We start from the raw sequence: 23,246 nt of genomic DNA, 5'->3' as shown, positions 1-23,246 counted from the left end.
CTCGTCATAGAAGCTAGTGAGGTTTGCCTCATTGCAAGACCTTTTATTAGGAAACTGAGACGTGTGGTGCCCAAACTTTTGACAAGATAAAACACTTCATTGTGCTCTTGTCTTTGCGGGGCTTAGTGTCTTCTTGTCGAGGTGAGCTTTCTCCATGACCTCGACCTTCACCTCTCCCTTTGCCACGACCTCGATTATCTCCACCATTATCGTTGTGACTCGAAGATCCAAAAGAAAAATCGGTTTATCCATTTGTCTTCATTCGTGACATCCATTCATCATGCGTGATCAATAAGTGCTCCTCCTCCTAGTCTCCGTGGCCGCAAAGTCTCTCCTTGTGGACTTTTAGACGACCGACGATCTCCTCAACGGTCATATTCTTGAGGTCACAAAATTGCTGGATTGCTATAATAATTTGCATGTATATTTCTGGTACGGCTCTAAAGAACTTCTTGACGACGGAGATCTCCTGCATCTTCTCTCCCAACGAGCGGATACCAGTCACGATGAATGTGAATTTCATGGCGAAATCATCCACGATTCCCCATTCTTTATGCGAATCGCCTCGAATGTTGTCTTCAAAGTTTGCACTTTTGCATTCTTGACTCTCTTCACTCCAAAATGCATTATCTTTAACGTCTCCCATGCTAGCTTGGCAGATTCCTTCTCGGCCACCGTGAGAAGGACGTCTTTGGGGAGAGCTTGATAGATGACGGTAAGAGCCATTCTATCCTTCTATTCGTCAATCTCGTCGAACATCACGACTTCCCACACTCCTTAAATTTACCCGCATCTTCAATGCCCACACCGAGTAGTTACTCTTCGTGAGTAACGGATAGGAGAGCATCACGTTCCCTTCTCTTCCAATTATCATATCTGCCGCATCTCTAGTTGATTTTGATGACATGTTCTTTAGATAGGCTTTGATACCAAATGTTGGTTCTGATTATTAGATCTTCTACGAATAGTTATGAAGAATAAAACTCTAGAAAAACTGGGAAGGACAATAATATTTATTAAAGAGGAAAAATCTTGAGAGTCTTAAGTGTTGTATATTAATCTTTACAAACAACCCTTATAAATGAGTAATAGCCTAGAAACCCTAAATTTCATATATATATATATGTCCAAGCTCATTAATAATTAAATAAGCCCTAATTGCATAAAAGACAATAAAGGATAAGAACTTTCAATTTTCTGATAATCAATGCTTAGACTCAAAGAAGAATGCTCGAATTTTCGAGTATATCTGATCGACATGATAAATTATTGCAAACACTGATATCATCATCTTCGAATCGAAAAAATTAAATTAAACAGATTCAAACCTCTTTGTGGGTTTACTGATTTTATTTTTCATATCTAGTTAAGTATGATCTTTTTTTTCAGTCAATTTGTTACTCTCAAAGATTCTCTCATTTTGTCAATTGCTTCATAACTGTGTAAATCATTAGAAGGGTTCCTTGATTTTAAGGATACTCATCTTCTGTGTTTGTAAGAGAAATTCAACGAATATTTTGCGTAGATTCTAATGACATGATAAATTATTGTAAACACTACTATCGTCCTTTAGGAATTGGAAATAATTAAATTAAGTGTATTTGTATGAGTTTTAAATACCTCCCTGAAAAATATCTCAATTTTTAAAAGTAAATATAAAATATAAATCTCTTCTGAGTATTTTGAAATAATTTAATTAAATCAAATCCGGACAATGGTCTAAATGTCGCTACCTAAGTTTCTCACAAAATTAGAAATATTTTAACGTGTAAAAATTATTATTATCTTTGGAAAAGAAATTCCTTAAGGGTTCGATGTTTAGTTATACGTGAGAAAAGACATCGACGTTTTGTCTCACGCGTCTGTTAGAACCGGTCTTTACTTCTAATATTTTGACCATTTTTATAAAAAATATTGTACACTTATTTTAATCCCTTTATTTTTTTCAAACTTCACTAGTCTAAAATAAATATCCTAATACCCTAATCTAATCTTAGGCTGTGTTTGTTAGATAGTATTAACCTGTAGATATATGATAAGAATACTAACAGTAAATTTGAATAGATGTTTGGTTGAAATAATTTATATAAATAGTGTTAAATGTTATATAATTTATACATCATATTAGACAAACATGTACCTAATCATACCAGTTACAAAGCATTATAAAAGAAATATTTCCATAATTTACCCTTATATTTTTTAGGTAGAGGGTGATGAGGTTTAGGCCGTGGATTTAGTCACGGTAGAAGAGGCGATGACCTGGAAAGAGGTAGGCGTCGTGGACCTCGTCAGGAGGAGGAAGAGAAATGGGTTCCCTTCACTAAGCTTGGACGATTGGTAAAAGAGGGAAAAATCCGAACCCTTTAACAGATCTATCTCGATTCTCTTCCTATCAATTAACATCTGATAATCGATACATGGTCGGTCCTTCTCTCAAGGATGAAGTTATGAAGATCATGCTTGTGCAGAAACAAACCCGAGTTGGTCAGAGAACTTGGTTCAAGGCCTTCGTTGTCGTTGGAGACAACAACGGTCACATCGGTCTCGGCGTAAAGTGCAACAAAGAAGTTGCCACAACAATTCTTGGTGCTATAATCCTTGCTAAATTATCCGTCATTCCTGTGTTAGAAGGGGTTATTGGGGTAACAAGATTGGGAAACCTCACTCTGTACCATATAAGGTCACTAGTAAATTTGGTTATGTCACCGTACAAATGGTTCCGACTCCTCGTGCCGCTTGTATTTAGGGGCGGAGCCACACAGGGGCTAGGGTGGACTCCAGCCCCACCTAAATTAAAATCTTAAAACAAAATATTTTATATATGTATTTGATATATGACCCTTAGCCTAGTTGGTTAGATGCCTAATTTATGAAGATAAGGTCAGGTAATCAAATCCTAGCCTCACCTTTAATTTTAAAATATTATTTTTATCTAAAATTTAATTCATAATTATTTTATTTTATACTAACAATATTTTCTAATATATAAATAAGATTTATTTATATAAATAACTTTAATTTATTATATTTTAAAATATAATTTTTATCTATAAATTAATTCATAACTATTTTATTTTATACTAACAATATTTTCTAATATACAAAAATTTATAATAATCCATAAATTTTAAATAATATATAAATAAGATTTATTTATATAAATAAAGTATAAAAAATTATATATAAAATAATATAAATCATATAATAATATTATTTATTTTAAAATTATATTTATATAATAATTATACATTATTTTTTTAAATTTATAAGAAAATATAAATTAATATTAATAAACAAGTTAAAATAGTTACATTGGTTTTATTCGATATTTAAATAAAGAATTTGATATCTCTACTCAAAAACCTAACAAATCTCCTAGAATTGATGTTGATATAAATTCTCTTAAACTTGATCCAGCATTACGTATTCCGATATAAAAATATCATTTTAATCAAATGGATGAAATTAGACGAGCTTATATAAGATGAGGTCATATCAACCTATTAAGGATGAGTACCCGCCGACCAAATTTTGAAATCAAAATCGACGGTTCCAAATTCATTGGTTTAAGAAATTTACTTGGTTAGAATACTCTCCTTTGAAAGATGTTGCTTTTTGTTTCCATGTTTCTTTTTTGAACATAAGCAACCCTAAAACCCTACATTTACAATAGATGAATTCAAATATTGAAAGTGATTTAATGATAGGGATAAATGCTCTTTTGTTATGCATATAGAATGTAATATTTCACCACATAATATGGTAGTTGAATATCTTGATAATCTAATGAATATTTTTGTCATATTGACAAAGTACTGAATGCATAGTATTCAGATTAAAAACAAAATAACAAATTACGGCTTACAGCAACTATTGAAAACACTCGGTGGCTCACTTTGCAAGCGTGTGCATTGAGAGGGTATGACGAGTCTCCATCTTCGAATAATCGTGGAAATTTTATTGAAAAAAAACGGAGTATAGAAAATTAAATCTGAGATGCAAGTTGGAGTCAGCCCCAGGTAATTTTTTATCCTGGCTCCGCCCCTGCTTGTATTATTGTTGTTAGGGTTCCAAAAGAAGGTGTTGTAATTTGCTGGTATTGAAGATGTTTTCACTTGCTCACGTGGATCTACCAAGATCCTCGGCAATTTCGTGAAGGCTACATTTGATTGTTTTCTTATGACTTATATGGTTTCCTGACCCCCAAATTTTGGAAGGAAACACGATTCTCGCTATCTCCCCGTTTCAAGAACACACTGATCTCGTATGAAGCCAACAAGGAAACTTATCACGCTCTTGGATGAAACTTTAGAAAGGGTTGATGCTTGATCTATATATATCCATCTGTGATTATTAAAAGTTTCTTTATCATGTACCTCTTTTTGGATAATAATGTTAGGGTTTTTTATTTTCTTTTATTTACTCTTTAAAAACTTGTTAAATTACGTTGCTTTTTTTTAAAAAAATAAATAAATATATTCTTAAACGAGGTAAAAAAAATTATTTATTACTATAGTATGATTTAATATAATGAAAAGAAACTTAATTCTTAAATGAGATCTAAGGAATTTAAGATTTTCCCATGAATAAATAATTAAAAGAATTATATTTGAGAAATAAAGTTTCAATATTTAACATGAACAAAATGTTAAATAAATTTTTGTTAACATAATTTTATAACATAATACAAAATATGTTTACAAATTATAAACAATAAAAAAATTAAATGAATAGAGAAAAATAATAAAAAAAATTAAGTAAATATTAATTTAACAATTAAATTAAGAGAAATGATAAACTCAACGAAGTGTTAGCGAAAGCAAGACCACGAATCCTACGTGGCCTTGCCAAGTGGATAGGAGAGAGAAACAGAAAAATGAAATAAATTGAAACGTTTCATTTCTCCCCAAAACCAAAATCATATTTCTCTCTCTTTCTCTTTCGTTTCATTTCCCCTATTCCCACCGGCGATTCACTTCTTTCATTTTTATCGACTTCTCTTTCGATCGATCAAAATGGTAAGTCTTCTTCCCTTTATCTATCGTTCGTTATCTTCCGTTTATCTTTCGTTTCATACTTCTTCTCGTCTTCAGGCTGGTGTAGTTGCAGGTTCATCATCCGACAAAACAACACCAACTCCAAAGTAAAAACACCATGTATTGATCTTTTTATAATCGAATCTGTTTAACATTGATGGTTTAGTGCATGGTATTAGGGTTAAGATGATTAGGGTTTAGATGATTGGTTTATGGTTTAGGATTTAGCGATTAGGGTTTAACTGCATTTTGAGTTTAGCTGTAGAAACAATTTCAATTAGGGTTGTAAAAAAGAGTCTTTTCTGGTCCAGAAACCACATTTTTTTATCTCGAAACCAGCATTTCTGGTCACGAAACCAGCTTTTCTGGTCACGAAACCAGTATTTCTAGTCACGAAACCATATTTTCTAATCCCGAAACCAGCATTTCTGGTCCCAAAACCAGCTTTTCTAGTCCTGAAACTAACATGTCTGGTTTCGAAACCAACATTTCTGGTTTCGAAACCAGTATTTCTGGACATGAAACCAGCTTTTCTGGTCTCGAACCAACTTTTCTAGTCCCGAAACCAGCATTTCTGGTCCCCAAAACTAGCATTTCTAGTCCCGAAACCAGCATTTCTGTTCCCGAAACTGCATTTCTAGTCCCGAAACCAGCTTTTCTGGTCCCGATTTTTTTTAAACCAAAAATCTTATTTTAATGTTAATTTGATTTGTAGGTCATGTATGAAAATCAAGATATTCTTATTGATCAAGTTAATGAAGAAATGAGATTATTTGAGATCTCTCAAAATGTATAACATGTTGTATTTTAAATATGCTATAAGGACAAATTGTAACATTGTAAATAAAGTTTTTAATTATGTAATTTTTTAGTATAACAACACTGTCTTCAATTATTTTTGATTTTCTAGTATTCATTATAATGTTTCAGATTAAAAAATATTAAAAAAGTGTTTCTACATATCATAAATCAAACAAATATATTTTTTTAAAACAATTCTAAATAATCCTACATCAAACAAGTCTTTATAAAAAAAATTAATGAGTTTTCAATTAATGTGTATTGAAGCTAAATTAACGTGTTTTTTAGGGGAATACGCGTTGACGCTTCTTCATATCACCCTTCTTTTTCATAAAGATCATTTTTTCTTTACTCTCCATTAATGGACTCATTATGATCTCTATAACCAACGATGACATTTTTGTCCATATGATTCATTATTCATTCATTTGTATTAGAGATAGAAAAAATCAATGAATAAACAATCAAGTTTACTGAAATTCTTTGAGCAAAAATTATATATATATGATTGTTCTTTACAATAAACCAACAACACAACTCAAATGTAATATATTTTCCAGACCTCTCCAATAGATCATTGTTATTCTTCATTGTAGACGCTGGGGAAATGATAGTTAACTGCAAAGAAATGAAACAGCCATAAAAGTTCTTATAGAAACCATTTCGGGGCCCGAAATCACCCTACAAAATTTAGGACTAGAAATCACCATAAAATGCTGGTTTCGTGATTAAAAATAGTAGTTTCAAGACCAAAAATGCTGGTTTCGGGACCAAAAATAGTGGTTTCGGGACCAGAAATAGTGGTTTTGAGACTTTTTTACAACCCTAATCCAAATCGATTTAGCAGCTAAACCAAAAATGTAGCTAAAATAGAATATTGATATTTAAATCTCTTACAACCCTAATCTAAATCGATCAGCAGCTAAACCATAAACGTTAAACATAAATATTGATATGACAATCATTTCGAACGGAAGATAAACGAAGAAAAGAAAAAAGACTTACCATTTCGATCGATCGGAAGAGAAGAAGTCGATGAAACGTTTCAGTAAGATCGATAGTGGGTTGAGTTTTGGGGAAATGAAACGAAAGATTAAGAGAGAAATTGTCGTGGGGGTTTTGGTTTTGGGAAAATTGAAACGTTTCATAAACGGAAGAAGTCTTACCATTTCGATCGATCGGAAAAGAAGTCGATGAAAATGAAAAAAGAGAATCACTGATGGGTTTAAGAAAAATAAAACAATAGAGAAAGAGAGAGAATGAAACAAAAGAGAGAGAAAGAATAGGGTTTCGGTTTTGGGGGAAAATAAAAAGTTTCAATTAAATTATTTTTTTTACTTTCTCTCATACCCACGTGGCAGGCCACGTGGGATTCGATGCTTAACTTTCGTGAGAATTTAATTGAGAATATCATTTCTGTTAAATTAAATTTATATAAATATAAAGGGAAAAAATGGCTTTTACACTTTATACAACATTTTTATACTGTAAACCAAATACAAAATTATAAAATCTATACAATTTATAATCCTCATATATATACTTTCATCCAAATACAAATAACATATATAATTTATAAATTTTAATACCCATTTATAATTTATAACCCCTACAATTAATACCTACATAATTAATACTATATAACAAACGCTACCTAAAGGTAATAATAATAATAATAATTATTAAATAAAATAATGTTGACAATAATAATTATTTATTAAATGGATTAATATCATAAAAATGAGAAAAATATTTCAAAGAGGAAATAAAAATTTTGAGTAATGATAGAGAGCGGGAAAGAAATAACAAGAAAAGTGTAGGGAAATGATGTGTCAATCCCTAAGTGGATTAAAAATCTAAAAATTCTCTCTTCTATTAAATTTTCAAACCACTTAGGGATTGACACATCATTTCCCTACACTTTCTTGTCATTTCTTTCCCGCTATCTATCATTGCTCTAAAAATTTATTATATCTATGACTATAAATAAATGAACCCATCAATTTTAGTTTTTGATAGTCCACGTCTGGATACATAAAAAAAAATGTTAAAAATTGAACCACATGTCCTGACTCCTGAATGAAATAAAAAAATATAATTTTGTTAAACAATATTATTTTTAACAGGGCCAGTTCAAGGGTTGGGTTAGGCTATCCACCGACTTGGGCTCACAGACGGACGGATCATCATGTTACGATTTGGGCCATTCACGAATCAGGTCAGTGTGCCTAACTGGATGTGGGCTTTGATAAGGGAATTGGACCCAACATCATGTTCCTTAGGAACCTACATAGAATAGGGATTTCAACATTTCTCCTCCGGTCTTCAATCTCGAATCCGAGCAAACCATGGAACTCCTTGCGACGACAGAAATATTGGATACCATTCGAGGATCGTCATGTGGTCGGTCGATGGACCTCCATCAGAGAAAACGAAACAAGTGGGCGAAAAAACGCAATATATATATATATATATTAAAAAAACTTGATTTTCTTTAACAAAAATCTTCCCTGGCTCATTCCAACTCTTAATATACAAGATAACACCACATCAAAGCTTCATATAATGGATTGCCACTAAAAAATCCGAAAACATAAACGAACATGATCAAGAACAAGCTCAAATAACGGGGATTGATCTAAATTGATCGCAAATCAATCCTTACTTCTCCTCTCAACTTCCTGGATTCACCATTCTTATTCTTATGGAGAGGCTCAAGAACGGCTTACCCGAAATCCAACTAGAATGGATTGAAATTTGAATGGTTTAAAAAATGGGAAATTTGACGAAATGACCCTAAAGAATGCCGTATTTGACTGGGTGACCAGCGCATAAAATTTAATGCGCTAGTGTTCACTTCAATTTTTTTAGACAATTTTACCCCTTTGCGAGACGCAACTGCAATTGCGTTTCGCAACCGAAACCTTATGAAATCCAATTTTTTATAATTTATTTCTTTATTTTCTCTCTCTTCTCGATTTTTTCCTCTCTAAACCCTAAGAGCGGAGACGACTTTCTCTTCTCTTCATCGGCAAAGAACACAACGACGAAGAACACGATTCCGAACAACTGCCAACAGCGAAGAACGAAGAAAAACTTCCAACGGCAAACTGCGATGCCCGAACGGCGAAAGATAATATTACCATTTTTTCGTTTATAGATCAATGTTTTGTGTTTATTTCGTTTATAGAATGGCTTGATTTTTTTAATTGTTTGAATGCAGGTGTTGATAGGCTCTCATGTTGGTTGTGTCTCGCGGTTGATACATGTCGCAATTTATTTCATATTTCTTGGGTTTTATTTGAAGGCGGGTTATAATTTATTTCATATTTCTTCCTTCTCTCTCTCGCATCTGCTCATCTCACTGCTGCCTGCCTCGACGACTCTTCCTACTCGTCTTCTCATTCATTCGTCGTCTTCATAATTAATTAGGTTAGTGTTAGTTTTATTAGTTTTTGTTTTAGGGTTTAACTTTGTTGCGTCTCGATAATGGTTTATGGTTTATGTTAGGGTTATTGTTAGGGTTTAGGCAAATATGGTTGCATTTTGCGAATGGTTTATGTTAGGGTTTAGCTGGTTGCGTCTCGCGGTTGTAGTTGCTTCTCGCGATTGATGGTTGCTTCTCATTTGTTTATATTTGTTGTAAAATATTTTCACCAACAATGTTGTTTTTGTTTTCCCTTTTGTAGATGGAAAACTCCATTGTTCCTGATTTTCCTGGTAGGATTTCTTGGAAATCTGTCCAAACCCTAAAAAAGATTTCTGAGAAGTTTGAAAAGATGGATCTTATGGAGAGGGTTCTTAATTGCCAATTTCAGTATTTATTCAAAGGAGTCCTTGACTTGCTATTCTCATGAACAATAGTTCATATGATGCTGTTTTGGAAGGTTAAGTCCAATTCGAAGAGGATGATTTTCAACGTGAATGGGGAGGAACTAACTTTTGGGATGAAAGAGTATACCTTGATTATAGGCCACAACTTCGACAGATTGCCTGAATTCAAAGACGAATGTCGAGGTTGTCCACCCTTGTTGATAAAATATTTTAAACAAGGAGTTCTACTTTCATCGATCACAATATTGTTGGATTAATGGGAGTCGGTTCTTGATAACCAAGAGAGCTATATTCTTGAGCTGGATCAACTATCTTGGGAATTAGAGAAAAATTTTCCAAGGTGTCGTGCCAATAGTCCTCTATTTTCCTAATCACACAAATAGAAGGATTAGGATTATGAGGACAATCTGAAAAGATTTTGAGACTTAGAAAACGTCTCTATTAGGGTGCTTTGTCCCTCGCGGATGATTTGCCCATTCAAGGTTGTTGGAACAGCTATGTGTCATTTGAATATCCTTTCCGTGCAGATTTCTTCGAATCATGTAGGGATGTATCATAAACCGTGTTGATCCATGTTACAACATGGTTGCGGGAATGACGTCATGTCTTTGGCATTTAAACCTAAACCCATTCTAGGAAATATCTCATTTGACGCATCATTCTGACGGAGGGGAGGTTAAACATATTTAATTAAGGGTATTTGGACAAGTCTTTACCTTCTGAGAAGATTGGTCATATCTCGAATCTACTTAGTTCAACCTCAGGGGTGTAAATGTCGGTAGACCTAATGACTATTGTGGTGTTAGTTGTATCGTTGACTTTGATGACTTGGTCGTTAATGATGAATCTAAGATTTTGGTGTAGGGTGGAGGGTAAAGCCTTATCTTTATGAAGCCATGGTCTTCCTAAGATCAAGTTATATGAAGGCTAACCACTCGTATGGTGCACTTGAAGCAACCCATTATCTCGCGGAGTGAGATGTCAAAACCTCTATTGAGATTAGATCCATTGTCTATCAAGACCATCATAATGGTCTTTCCCTCCATTTGCAAAAAATGTAGAGGGCTTTGTAATGATTTGTTTTGGTTGATGGAAGATCATTGTCTTCAAATCCATCATGTTGTGTTGTGATCTAGGGACGTTGGCCTTGCCTAACTCATTGATGACTGGTTTTTTATGCTCGATAGAGTACATTAGGATCTCCCAAATGAAATGTTGGTATTTGTCCTTTTTAGTTGATTTAGGAGGTTGTCTCCTAGGTTAAGATCTCTAGGCTCATCTTTCCTTCTAGTTCCTACAGGAAACTAGGAGGTGGATAGAAAGTTATCCGGTGTGGTTTTTATGAAACTGGGTTGGAAATCCGTTCCACCACATGTTTCAGCGATGTCTATCGGGGCGTAGATTTAGGCAATCGTTATTGACGTCCACACCAAGCATTCTCGTACTTTCCCAAGAATGGTCTGTCTGTTCTTGTGGAAAGGAGTTTGATGAGATTCTTTTCCTAGAGAATCTTTATCACTTGACTCAAAAGAATTCCAAAATCGTCAAAGACTTTAAGAGATCTAAGTGCCTTCGGAAGCGTGGTTTTGGTAGGAGTGATTGTACCTACTTTAGGACATAGAGACTTTCTTGGGCTCGCCTTTTGAGGCGATTGCTCATGCCAAGTAGTGGTTACCTGGTGCACTTCAGTATTTTTCTTTCTCGGGAAACCACTTGGGGGTGGGGTCGCTTTGACTCTTTTCCCTCTTTCCCTTCTTTCTCGATAGTGTCATCGAGGTTATTGTCAGTTTTTAGCAGTTTCTTCATAGTCTTGAAGGTTTTGACGGAAAATCCAACAGAATATCGTCCGTTAACATTTTCTAGAATCACGATTTATCGTTGTTCGCTTGGGAGAGAATCGATTTCCTCAGTGTCTTCTTTCAATAAATATGGATAATTTCTCATTTTCTCCCTATTTGATGTTCTTCAACCACTTTTTTGGACGTTCGAGGTTGAGATGTATTTAGAAGCGTTTTATGCACGTTGCAGCTAGTTCTTCCATGCTCTGTAGATAGACTATATTTTTCTAGTAATTCCAGCGCGAAACAGCTTCATCAAGATACTAGGGGAATAAATAGAGAATGATTGGTACTCCAAGTCACAATGGGGCCATTATGAAGGCGTACATTTTGAAAAAGACCGACGAGTCGCTTTTTCTTATGTACTTAGATAGAGCTGGAAACTTGACGCCTACCAGAATAACTACTCGCTCAACAACTTTTATAGCATCTTTCTAGTCATGATGTTCTTCGGTACTTTTGCCCTTAGCTAACTTGTTTAGTTGGGTTTGCTTCTCTACTTGCATGGTTTGACTTCGAACTCCAAATACTCTCAAGTAAAGTTCTCTTACAGGATCTACTGTTCCAAAGTATGTTGAGCGACCCGGAACTTGAGAGTATATTGGATGTTTCCCCTTACGGCGATATTCGCGCGGAGGCGTTCGACTTTATCGAGTCTAAGGTCGAACCCGTAAGCGCGATGCGGCATAATGTTTCACAAAATATCTTGGACGGTGAGGTACTATATCAAGGACTGGCTAGATGTTGGTACCACGACTTCTCTATTAGATTTGACCAGGAGGAGGAAAGGACCTAGCTTTTTGGCATTCATATTCCGTTAGTGGTGGTTGATCAGACGCTGAAATTTTCTTTTCTTGTGTTCCCAGGGGATTGATTACCTCCTCATTTTGTACCCGTGTAGTTTTGTTGATATCCTCTTCAGAGTCTTCGTAAAGAGAGACTTGTTCTTAAGATTGTTGACCAGTAGGACGGGTTTTAATGGGAGTGAACATAACCGAAATTGTCTAGTTAGAAAATCGAGGATAATGGGGGTATGAGTTAGGATGTAGACGAAAAATTTTCATTAGTTAAAGAGGTTGTGATCAACGCGAGTTACTCCGTTACATGTTGCAAAGTCTCATTCATTTCCCTGAATTCGGCCGTTGAGATCGTTTCAGGTACGGAAAGTTCTTCGACAATCTGGTGGCATATAAAATGTCCAATTATTGGATATCTCTTTTTAGGGGCAGTGTCGGCTTGTCGTAGTCATGGACTGTTGCGAAAAGAAAGAGATGAGGGTTTAGTAGTTGTAACAAAGTACAAATGTAATGCATATACATATAAAATGAATCCTAGAGAATGAGCATCTCTTTTTGTGATTCGATTAACAAACATAGAGTTTTGTATTCACATACTCGCTTAGTTTGTTACATACATGATTCTTTTGTTGATATTTTACAGAGAGAGTCTAAAACGAAAAAAGTTTAGGATTACATACTGGTAGTTCTACTGTAGCATGTCCCCACACTAGAAGCTCCTTCTTTATTTTTCTTTACCCTTTCGTATTCTTTAAGAATTATGCTCATGTAGTTCGTTCGCTCTTTTGGAATATCCATCTAAGAGGCGTTACGCCATTTCTCGAGGTATCTCGAATAGACCTTGTGATCGATTGGCCTGTCTATAGCGATGACATTTAGGGCGCATAAAGTCACAACTGAATGGTTTATAGAGGTCATGAGTGTAGTAGAACGTAATCCATTCTAATCCTAAAAGCATAATCATGAGTTTGTCATTCATCATGTATGCCATTTTCTTAATGGGGTACTATGGGAGCAAACTCTTGACTTCATCATTCTAGACAGGTCTAATGAAACGAGAAAAAAAACCACGAGTTTAAGAGATCATTCTAGACAGGCCTAGAATGATTTTGAAGTCGTAACATTCTGATTAACATAAATGAATTATCTGATTACAATGCTTTCAATTCTAGTGAATTTAAAAATGGTAAATTTCAGTTCTTGCAGATATTTCAGTTCTACTCCGTGCTTTGAATTCTTCTCCACGTTCTCGCGAGGGCGCTGCAATCCGATATAATATCTTTCCATAACTCTTCAACGCTCATGCGGGTTCTGCCATATACCCTTGCATTCCGTTCTTGTTAAATGTTTTACACCACTGCTCTAAAACCGAACTTGAACATGTTTCTTGCAAATCTATTTCCCTTGACTTTCAGTAGTGTCGCTTCTTTGATTTCATTTCATTCGCTCGGGAAACTAATCAGCTCCAGACTTTTATAGAATTTGTCCCAAAGCTCTAAAGCAATACAGCAAGGTCCGAATAGGTGATCTATGGTTTCTTCATTTCCTCTTCATAGAAGACAGTTCGCGTCTGGGATGCTCATATACTTACTAATACGATCACGAGTGCTGAGTCTATCCCAGAAGGCGAGCCATAGGATGAACTAGTGTCGAAGGATAATCTTCGTTGACCATACAAGAGGATCACATTCTACTTTCTGTGCTTTTTCTCGGGTTACCTCCCATATTTTCTTTGATACCAGCTTCCCATTGTCCACAACTTTCCATTCATGAATATTCGGTTTGTCGTGTAGTTGTATGTTACTTATATGATCAAGTATCCTCTGTCCTTCTGGATTTCTTATCAGGAGTGAGTCCCAATTCCCGTCTTTAATGTCTCTGATTTTCGCTTCTACGCAGTCCCTTCTGATACGAGTATTTTGAAACTCCTTCTTATGGATGATAGGCTGGTTTTCAAACCAGGGGTCGTTCCATAATAGAGTGTCTTTCTCATCCCTAGTCGGATGTCATAAAGATCTGCAATTTCGTATTTCATAAAAAACCTCGTATGCACCCATTTGATCCATAGTGAATCCTGATTGCGCTCTAAAGCCCATAGATGCTTGAAGGTGAGAGCTTTGTTCCACTCGATACAGTTCTTCAAGCCGATGCCTCCCTCGTCCTTCGGTTTGTAGAGAGCGGTCCATTTGACTTTCTTTCCTCCTCTTCCGCTACTACCCTAAATAAAGTTCCTCATCGGCGTGTCGAGCTCCTTCATTACCTTCTTCAGAATGACCATCTTCTGTGTCTAGTAGCCAACTATGCCCATGACCACGGTTTTGATAATTTCGACCCTCCTTGCATAAGAAAGTTTTTTTCCTTCCCATCCAGATATCATGTTTTTTACCTTTTCAATCAGCGACTTATAGTGTGAGATCTTGATCTTCTTCGCTGTTAATGGAATTCCTAAGTACCTTACGGGAAAGCTGTCTTCCTTGATGCCCATGATGTTGAAGATGTTCTATTTTGTTTCGTCCTTCACACCTCCATAAAATGCCACAATTTTGTTTTCATTATTATTTAAATATGTAACCTCAGAAAAGAACGTTAATGCAGCTCTAATAGTTTTAATGGAATTAATGTCTGCGTGCGCTAGAATGAAAAAATTGTCATCAAAGCATAAATGGGTTACCTCCTCTACCTCACAGAATGGGTGAAAGATGTATGGACGATTCTTTCGGAAAATTGCGAAGATGCTCTCAAAGATCGTCATGATAGCTACGAAAATGTAAGAAGAGAGGGGGTCCTCTTGCCTTACCCCATTTTCCCCTTTGAACTAGCCTCCGTGACTCCATTGACGCTAACAACAAAGTAGGATGATGAAACGCACTGCATAATCCAATCAATAAAAATTATAGGAAAACCAAAAACAACTAGAAAGTCCTAAATGATATCTATTTTGAAAGCCACTGTCGGGGATATTTTCTTTTTCCCGTAGCCTTTTAAAAGGCTCGTCATGAGAAGAATATTATGAGAGATTGTTCTACCGATGATGAATGCAGATTGGTTAAGATTTATAATTTTTCCTATGACATTTTTAAATCGTTTAGAAATGATTTTTGAAATTATTTTATAAATCACATTGCAACAGAAATTGGTCTGAAATCTTGTACTTTCTCGGGTACCATAGTTTTGGGGATCAAGGTTAGGACCGCTGTATTTCATTACTTTAACATCTTCTTGTTCTTGAAAAACTCTAAAATCCCATCAGTAACGTCTTTACCCACAACTGACCAATTTTCTTTGAAGAACTGTGCATTAAAACGATCAAGACCCGGGCTTTTATTCCCATCAATACTAAATAGAGCTTCTTTAACCTCAACCCTTGTGACCACCCTTATCAGCTCACGACTATCTTCTGCAGAGATTTTCCTATCAATAATATGATATAAGGTATTCATGTGACTTTAATGCTGCTTTTTTGTACCCATAAGCTGCTTATAGAAATCGATAGTCAAATCTTGTACACCCTTTTGACCCTGAACATATTCACCATCATCATTCTTCATCTTATATACATTTTTTCTCATGTTTCTAGCCTTGCATTTTCTGTAGAAGAAAGCTGTGTTTTTGTCACCCAACGAGAATTAGCTCTGTCTTGATTTCTGTCTAACAAAATTCTCTTCAAGCTGACTCAGCTTCCTGAAGTTTTCAACATCATCCCTTTCTGTTTCATTGAGTTGTTCATCACTATCATCACTTAATAACATTTTTTGAACTTTTTTCAGTTCTTCTCTAGCAGCCAGAACTCTATTAGAGATATTTCTAAACTTCTTCTTGTCAAAGCTTTGAAGACAATTCTTCAAGAGTTTAAGTTTCTTAGAAACACTATACATGTTGGATCCCTTGACATCTGTAGACCATATGCTTTCGAGAATACCCTTGAATTTGTCGTTTTCCATCCAGAAATTGAAAATTTTAAAGGGCCTTTTGAACCTTTCTTCCTTTTCTCAGAACAATTTAATCTGGAAGTGATCAGATATACTTGGATTCAGAACGTGAAGTTGACGAAATTGGTTAATTTAGTTCTCATTTACCAGACATCTGTCAATTCTACTTCTTCTAATTTCCTCATTCCCTCTCGTAGAAGACCAAGTGAAGAAATTCCCAAAATTGTTAGGCTCGATATAACTCATATCTCTAATGTAGTCATTAAAGTCAATCATATCCCGAGTTATTTCAGATTATGGGCTACGATCAGATTCATTTCTAGTTACGTTGTAATCACCGAGGACAGCCCAAGATTTATCACTACCGATCCAGTATCTAAGACAATTCCAGAGGAGTCTTCTGTCAATGCTTGAGTTTCTACCATAGACTCTAGCAAGATTAAACACAATTCCTGTGATTTTGTCTTTGACCTCCACCAAGATTGCTTGATCATTCGAAAAGAGAGCCTTGACATCAGCTACTTTGTTATCCCAGATAACCCAGATTTTGCCCGTTTTGTCATTTGAGTTGTGAATGATTTCCCAGTTGCTAAAAATACATAGCTTACTAACCTTCTCAATGTTCCAGCTTTTTACTTTTGTCACAAGAATACCCATAATAGTGATCTTCTGGTTCTCAATAATCCTCCTGATTTCTTTACATTTCAGAGGGTCATTGAGTCCCCTTATGTTCCATGTCACTATATTCATGAATGAATATATAAGTGTTGGGTTCCTGACTTTCTAGATTGTCCTAGACCTATTCATCAAAGAAATCGTAAGCATCACTTTCCTAACTATCCTCAATGGCTACAACTTGATTACATGGAATACTATTGCCATTGAGTGGGGTTGCTTCACATAGATCTCATCTTCTCCCGTTAAAGAGTCAATGGCTTCTGGATCCAGGATCTTTCTGCTTTGTCTTCGATTTTCAGTTTGTTCTTCATTAATAGGTTTTTTCTGACTTTGAACCTCTTCACTACTGGATTCATGTCTGTTATCGATTTTAATTCTCCCTACTTCAAAACCAAAGCGCACTGCCTTATTCAAGACCAAGTTGTCTTCTTCTGCACTTAATTTTTTAATTTCACAAAACCCAAGATTTTCCAGTCTATTTTCAAGAGCTTCCTTATTGCTTGTTAGTTTTTCAATGTTTTTTTGTCAAGGATTCTCCTGTTCATTATCTCGAAAGGTGGCTTTGAGCCTATGGATCGGGTCATTTCGAATTCTGATGACATTGTTTTTTCGGTTCTTGCTTGCATTCCTAGAATTGTGAAGAGTAGACTCACGAACTATTGAAGTGCCATCAGACACAAGCAATTTAACCTGCAATGTTAAGTGTATCTTCTGATGGGCTCGATCCTAAAACCTCATTACGTTAGGTATATACACCTGTTGGAATTTTGAAACTAATTATATAAATTCCATTAATGAATGGAAAATAGAATTTGGATAATAAAATTAAATTAAATTCACATGAAATATAAACGTGAACTAAAGGGTGAAATTTGATCCAAATGAATATTTTGAATTAATTAATTTAAAATGCCTTGATGACCAATTGACAAAATTTTGTTAATCTCTATTGTAATGTACATGAGTTTATTATTATTAATTGTTTGATAATTTAATATTATTATTAACAATTGAAAAAACTATGTAACATGAGTATTGCAAAATAAATGTCTTAATTAACCCTTCATTAAGAAGAAATATTAAGGCAATTGAAGAGGCAACTGATGTCAGCCGTTGGATCAATTGATGATTTAATTAACAGTCTATTATTTCAATAATGTAAATAGGCATTATATCCCACTCCATCTAATATCTCTTTTTCACTTCATTCTTTATATTTTCTCACTCTAGAATTCCAAAAGATCTCTTCTTGTTTTGTGAGTGTTTTTCGAGTTATTTGCTCGATATTTTCGTTGAAACCTGGTAATAGTTCAGGTACGCTGATCATGTTCGACGAGTAGTGATTTCAGTGCAGAATCACTATTGGATTCGTTGTACCCTGAGAGACAGCCATCTATGATAAGCTTCAATACAAACGGGAGACGATGTAACTATTTTAAGGAAAATGTTTCTAACACATGTCTCGAACCAACCATTTATTCGGTGATATTGTTCTTCACATATTTTATTTATTTCATTTATTTGTACATCATTTTATATATATTTATGTAATTTATTTCAAGACAAGATTTCTAACAATCTTAAAACACAGTTCCATATGCTAAGTTATTTCACTAGTAAAAATAAAGGTAATAACTAACAATAATAGCGATTGGTGTAAAGACCAATCAATATTATTATTAAGACCGATTTTCTAACCTAGGACCGAGCCTTCTCTTAGCCTAGGATCGATGACCTCCTAACCCTAGGACCGAGAACCTCCTAACCCTAGGACCGAAGTACCAGGCCGGTAAACTAGACATAGAACCGAGCCTCCCAAGCCTAAGACCGAGCAGTCCGAGTTTGGGACCGAGCCCTCCGGACTCAGGACCGATCCCTCCGGACCCATGCTCCCAATCCATAATCTAGACCACCCAAAATTAGACCCAGACCCTAGGACAACGGTCCTAAAGCCTGTTTGGTTCCACTTTTTCAAAATCCAAAATTATTTTTTATTTTTAGAACCCCGATTTATTTTTAAATAATCCTGAAAGGTCAGAAAATGATATTTAAATATTTTTGGAAAATTTCTTAAGCAAATATTTTAGTTAAATATTTTTTAAAATTTAAAATAAGTCTTAAAAGGAAAATTGTTCGGTTGAATTACATAATTTCTTAACGCTGACATAATCCATTAATAAAAACCAGGGTTGAGCTGAAAATATATATATAAAAAAAATAAAAATAAGTGTTAAACCCATTAAAAAAAATTCACAAAATGCTGTAAAAACTAGCTGGAAAGTATATTTTAGTAATATAGTTCAAAATCAATATTTAAAAGAAATACCTTTAAACACATCATCATTACCGTTGTTAATTTAAGCGTCTATATCATTTTGCTGACTCTATCTCTGCCAACGTTAAATTACGTGTCAGTGAAATCATTTTGCTGACTGTATTCATTTACATATTTCAGAATTTATACTTTTTTTCCTTTATACCAAATTTGTCATAAATCTTACAAGAACATAGGATAATTATGTTATGCTAAAAAAAACATATAAAAAACAGAAAGATTAATTATTTTATATAAAAAATATACATATTCTCTAATGAAAAGAATTGAAAAAAAAAGGTCAAATTTTATAAATAGATGTAACCAATTACATTAAAACATTTTAGGGGAAAGGAAACATTAAAAAAGATGTAACCAATTACATTAAAAAAGAAAAAAAAGAAAGAAAAAAAAACTCAAATTAAGGGTTATGGTTGATGAGGAGGGCGAAAGGGTAATGGAATGACACCGCCCTGAGTGTCCAATGCATATATCATTCTAGAAGAGAATCCAGGAGGGGGCGGTAATGGGTCTCTTATTAAAATCAATCTTGTACCGGGATGATGAGCCGAAGAAGAAGAAGCAGCAGCAACAGCAGCAGCAAAAGCAGCAGCAAGAGCACGATCAGTTGGCGGGGGTAATGGGTCTCTTGTTACATTCAAAGTTGAACCGAGATGAGCCGAAGAAGAAGAAGCAGCAAGATCACGAGTTGGCGGTTGAATCATCACTCCATCAGTTCTGGTTCTTTCTTGATTCACAACCGGTGGTTGAACTTCATTTCTGTTTCTAGGTGGCCTCCCAAGATGAATCCTTATGGATCTCTTCCAACAACGGTAGTACCTGGTGGTTATTTCAGGCTCATACAATCTTGTTGGTACATTAATGACATGATCTACTATGGGCCGAGCATAATTTCTCCACGCAGTCTCAGAACTTCCATCTTCACGAGCAACTTGACCTACGGGAATGTCTTGATCAAACCCGAACTGCATCCCCACTCGATGAGGCAGATATTGCTCAATGCAATCCACCTCCACCCCAACAAGCTCAGATACCCTGATACAACGGACAAAGTCCTCCAGAACTTCCCTGTCTAAATACGTGTTGAACACCCTCTCGACCTTCTTACCATACAGCTCTGACATGAACCCTTTGTAATCACGGCTTGTGTATGGCCTCCATACAAACTTCTTCCCGCTCTCATCGAAAACCCGACCGATGTTTTCATTTACAAGTCCCTCGGTCCTTGCAATATGCCATCTGCATATTCTTGGTTCAGTCATCCCCACTGTCCTAATGCCCTGTGGCCTCAAGGACTCGAACCTCTCCCATATCCAAACCTGGACCAGCTGAAAGGGAGCCCAAATTGTGATCTTATTCGCTGACCTCGATTTAGATGGTTTGCGCGTGCTACGTTGCTCCCGTCGTTTAAGCAAATCAAGGTCCCGATAAAGGCTGGCTAGGACAGCCGGGGCCAAGGCGATTCTCGTTGCCCTCGAGAGGTGTACAGCAATCGGGAACACATTGGCTCGAACTGTGTCGATCGCCGGTCCAGTGAAAACAAACCTGGACAGCCAAAATGATAGGAAAGCTCAGTGGCGGACCTACAAGGGGGGCCTTGGGGGGCCCGGGCCTCCCCCAACCTTAAGATAAATTATTTTTTATATATATATTTGACAAGTATCTCTTAGTCCAGTTGGTTTGGTAACTAAACTCTGAAGATGAGGTCAGGTGATCAAATCCTGGCCTCACCTTTAATTTATTTTAACATATATTAAAATAATAATAGTGTTTTATATTTATTAATATTAATAAACAAGTTAAAATAATTAGGCTAAAATCTATTAAATTAGATTTTCATTTTTTTTTATATAGTTAATTTTTTATGAATTTGTTTTTAAACCTTGGCCTCACCTTTAATTTATTTTAACATATATTAAAATAATAATAGTGTTTTATATTTATTAATATTAATAAACAAGTTAAAATAGTTAGGCTAAAATCTATTAAATTAGATTTTCATATTTTTTTTTATATAGTTAATTTTTTATGAATTTATTTTTGTGTTGCATTTGATGAAAAATTTATTGGGAATTACAAGTGAGTTGTCACTTTGCCTACAAAGAGGAGAGCAAAATATAGTTCAAGCCATGTCATTGATTTCGAGTTCGAAAAATCAATTATAAAAATTTAGAGAAGATGGATGACATGATATTTTGGACCAAGTTAACAGTTTTTGTCAATTACATTCGATCTTAATATTTGATATGAATAAGCATATGATAATTGATAGCAATGATAGGCGGAGAAGAAAAGGGGAACTCATCACTAATCTTCATCATTATCGTGTGGAAATCTTTTGTCAGGTATAATAAAAATTATTTCTTATCTATTAATAGTTATTATTTATTATTTATTAATAGTTATTATTTATTATTTAATGTTAGGTTGTTGACTTGATTATGCAATAAATGAATAATCGTTTTTCAGAATTTAATACAGAATTATTTGGCTGCATATCATGTCTTCCTCCCAGAAATTCATTCTCCCAATTTGATATTCGTAAACTCATTCGTCTTGCCAAACTTTATCCCAAAAATTTCACAGGCAATGATTATTTATTTTTGGAACAACAAATTCGGGCTTACTTATTTAATTTGCGGGATGATCCTCAATTTTCTTAAATTGAAGACTTGGGAATTCTTGCTCAAAAATTGATTGCAACAGAAAAACATATAGTATTTCCATTGGTTTATCGATTGATAGAGTTGGCTTTAGTTTTATCAGTTGCAACTGCATCCGTTGAAAGAGTTTTTTTCTGCAATGAAGACCGTGAAGACTGATTTGCGTAATCGAATGAGAGATGAATAGATGAATGATAGTTTAGTTGTATACGTTGAGAAAGATATTTTCTCAACAATTGAAAATGAGCCAAATATTGTAATATTTTCAACAAATAGAATCTCGTAAAATAAATTTGTCTTCTTTTGAACCGACTCATGAACAAGAATAATTTAGTGACTGTGTTTATTAGTATTTTGTAATTGTGTTTGTTAATATTTTTATGTAATTATCGAGTAAAATTTTAATTAGAAAATGTATTTAATTGATCACCAAAAAATGTTACGTTACTATATATTTGGCCCCCCCGAGAAAACATTTCTGGGTCCGCCACTGGGAAAGCTTCATGCTCTATATCACTCCCACTGTCCATGAATTTGTCCATCCAAAGCTTTTGACATGCTCTGGCCGCTTTTGACCGGACAATCTCCCTTCTCTCCGCTATGAGCACATCTTCAATCTCCTTCAAATCGGGAGTTTCTAATGGCTTGAGAACACAAAAGTCCCCAAGACTGAAACCTCCGATTGCGGCCACGTCTTCAAGGGTGACCGTAGCTTCCCCCCATGGGAAGATGAAAGATTTGGTTTCGGAGCACCATCTATCGGAGAGTTCGAGGATAACCTCCTTTTGTTGGGCGATGGTGCAAAGAGAGCCGGTGATGGCCTCTGCGATCCCAGCTCTCTCCCATATAGGTTGGTAGAGAGGGCGCATTTGGGACACCCATTGTTCCCATCGTGCTGTACACTTTCTCCAACCATCGAAGAAAACCTCGTCATTTGGGACAGTGTTTGAAGAATGAGGGATCATTATTGTGGGTGAGGTTTCCTCCACATTTAGGGAAGGGAGGAGAAAACGAGCCTTTCTGCGAATGGGTTGTCCACCCCTTGAAGGTGGCATCACCGTCTCTTCTCTCTCAACCATCAGGGACGTTACAATTGGGGCAGACGACATTGACAAATAGTGAGTAGCAAGAGGCAATAAGCATGAAGAGCAAGCTAGAGGAAGAAGGCTAGAATTCGTAGTTAATTTTGATAGTTTTTGTTTTCAATTTATAATACTCAAAAGATAGAAAAAAAAAAAGTTGTAACATTTTACTTTCTTAACTATCTACTTTTACTAATTATTTAAAAATAAAAAATTAGATTTCAAAAATCTTAATAATTTATTTTGATTA

The 23,246-nt window shown here is 35.1% G+C and overlaps 1 protein-coding gene and 1 pseudogene across 1 annotated transcript; one reads left to right on the top strand and one right to left on the bottom strand.

The window, feature by feature from the left end:
* Positions 1-2,273: 2,273 nt before the first annotated feature.
* Positions 2,274-5,150, top strand: LOC124941742 (annotated as a pseudogene).
* Positions 5,151-19,658: 14,508 nt separating this feature from the next.
* Positions 19,659-23,023, bottom strand: LOC124941732. Its single transcript, XM_047482084.1, has 2 exons — positions 22,345-23,023; positions 19,659-20,821 (listed from the first exon to the last, which is right to left on the bottom strand). The coding sequence occupies exons 1-2, from the start codon at positions 23,021-23,023 to the stop codon at positions 19,659-19,661; spliced, it is 1,842 nt and encodes a 613-aa protein (XP_047338040.1).
* Positions 23,024-23,246: the final 223 nt, after the last annotated feature.

The sequence above is a fragment of the Impatiens glandulifera genome, chromosome 1 (genome assembly GCF_907164915.1).
Source record: "Impatiens glandulifera chromosome 1, dImpGla2.1, whole genome shotgun sequence".
NCBI lineage: Eukaryota > Viridiplantae > Streptophyta > Magnoliopsida > Ericales > Balsaminaceae > Impatiens > Impatiens glandulifera.
Note: the sequence above shows the minus strand (reverse complement) of the source record. Positions and strands in the feature narration are given on the sequence as shown.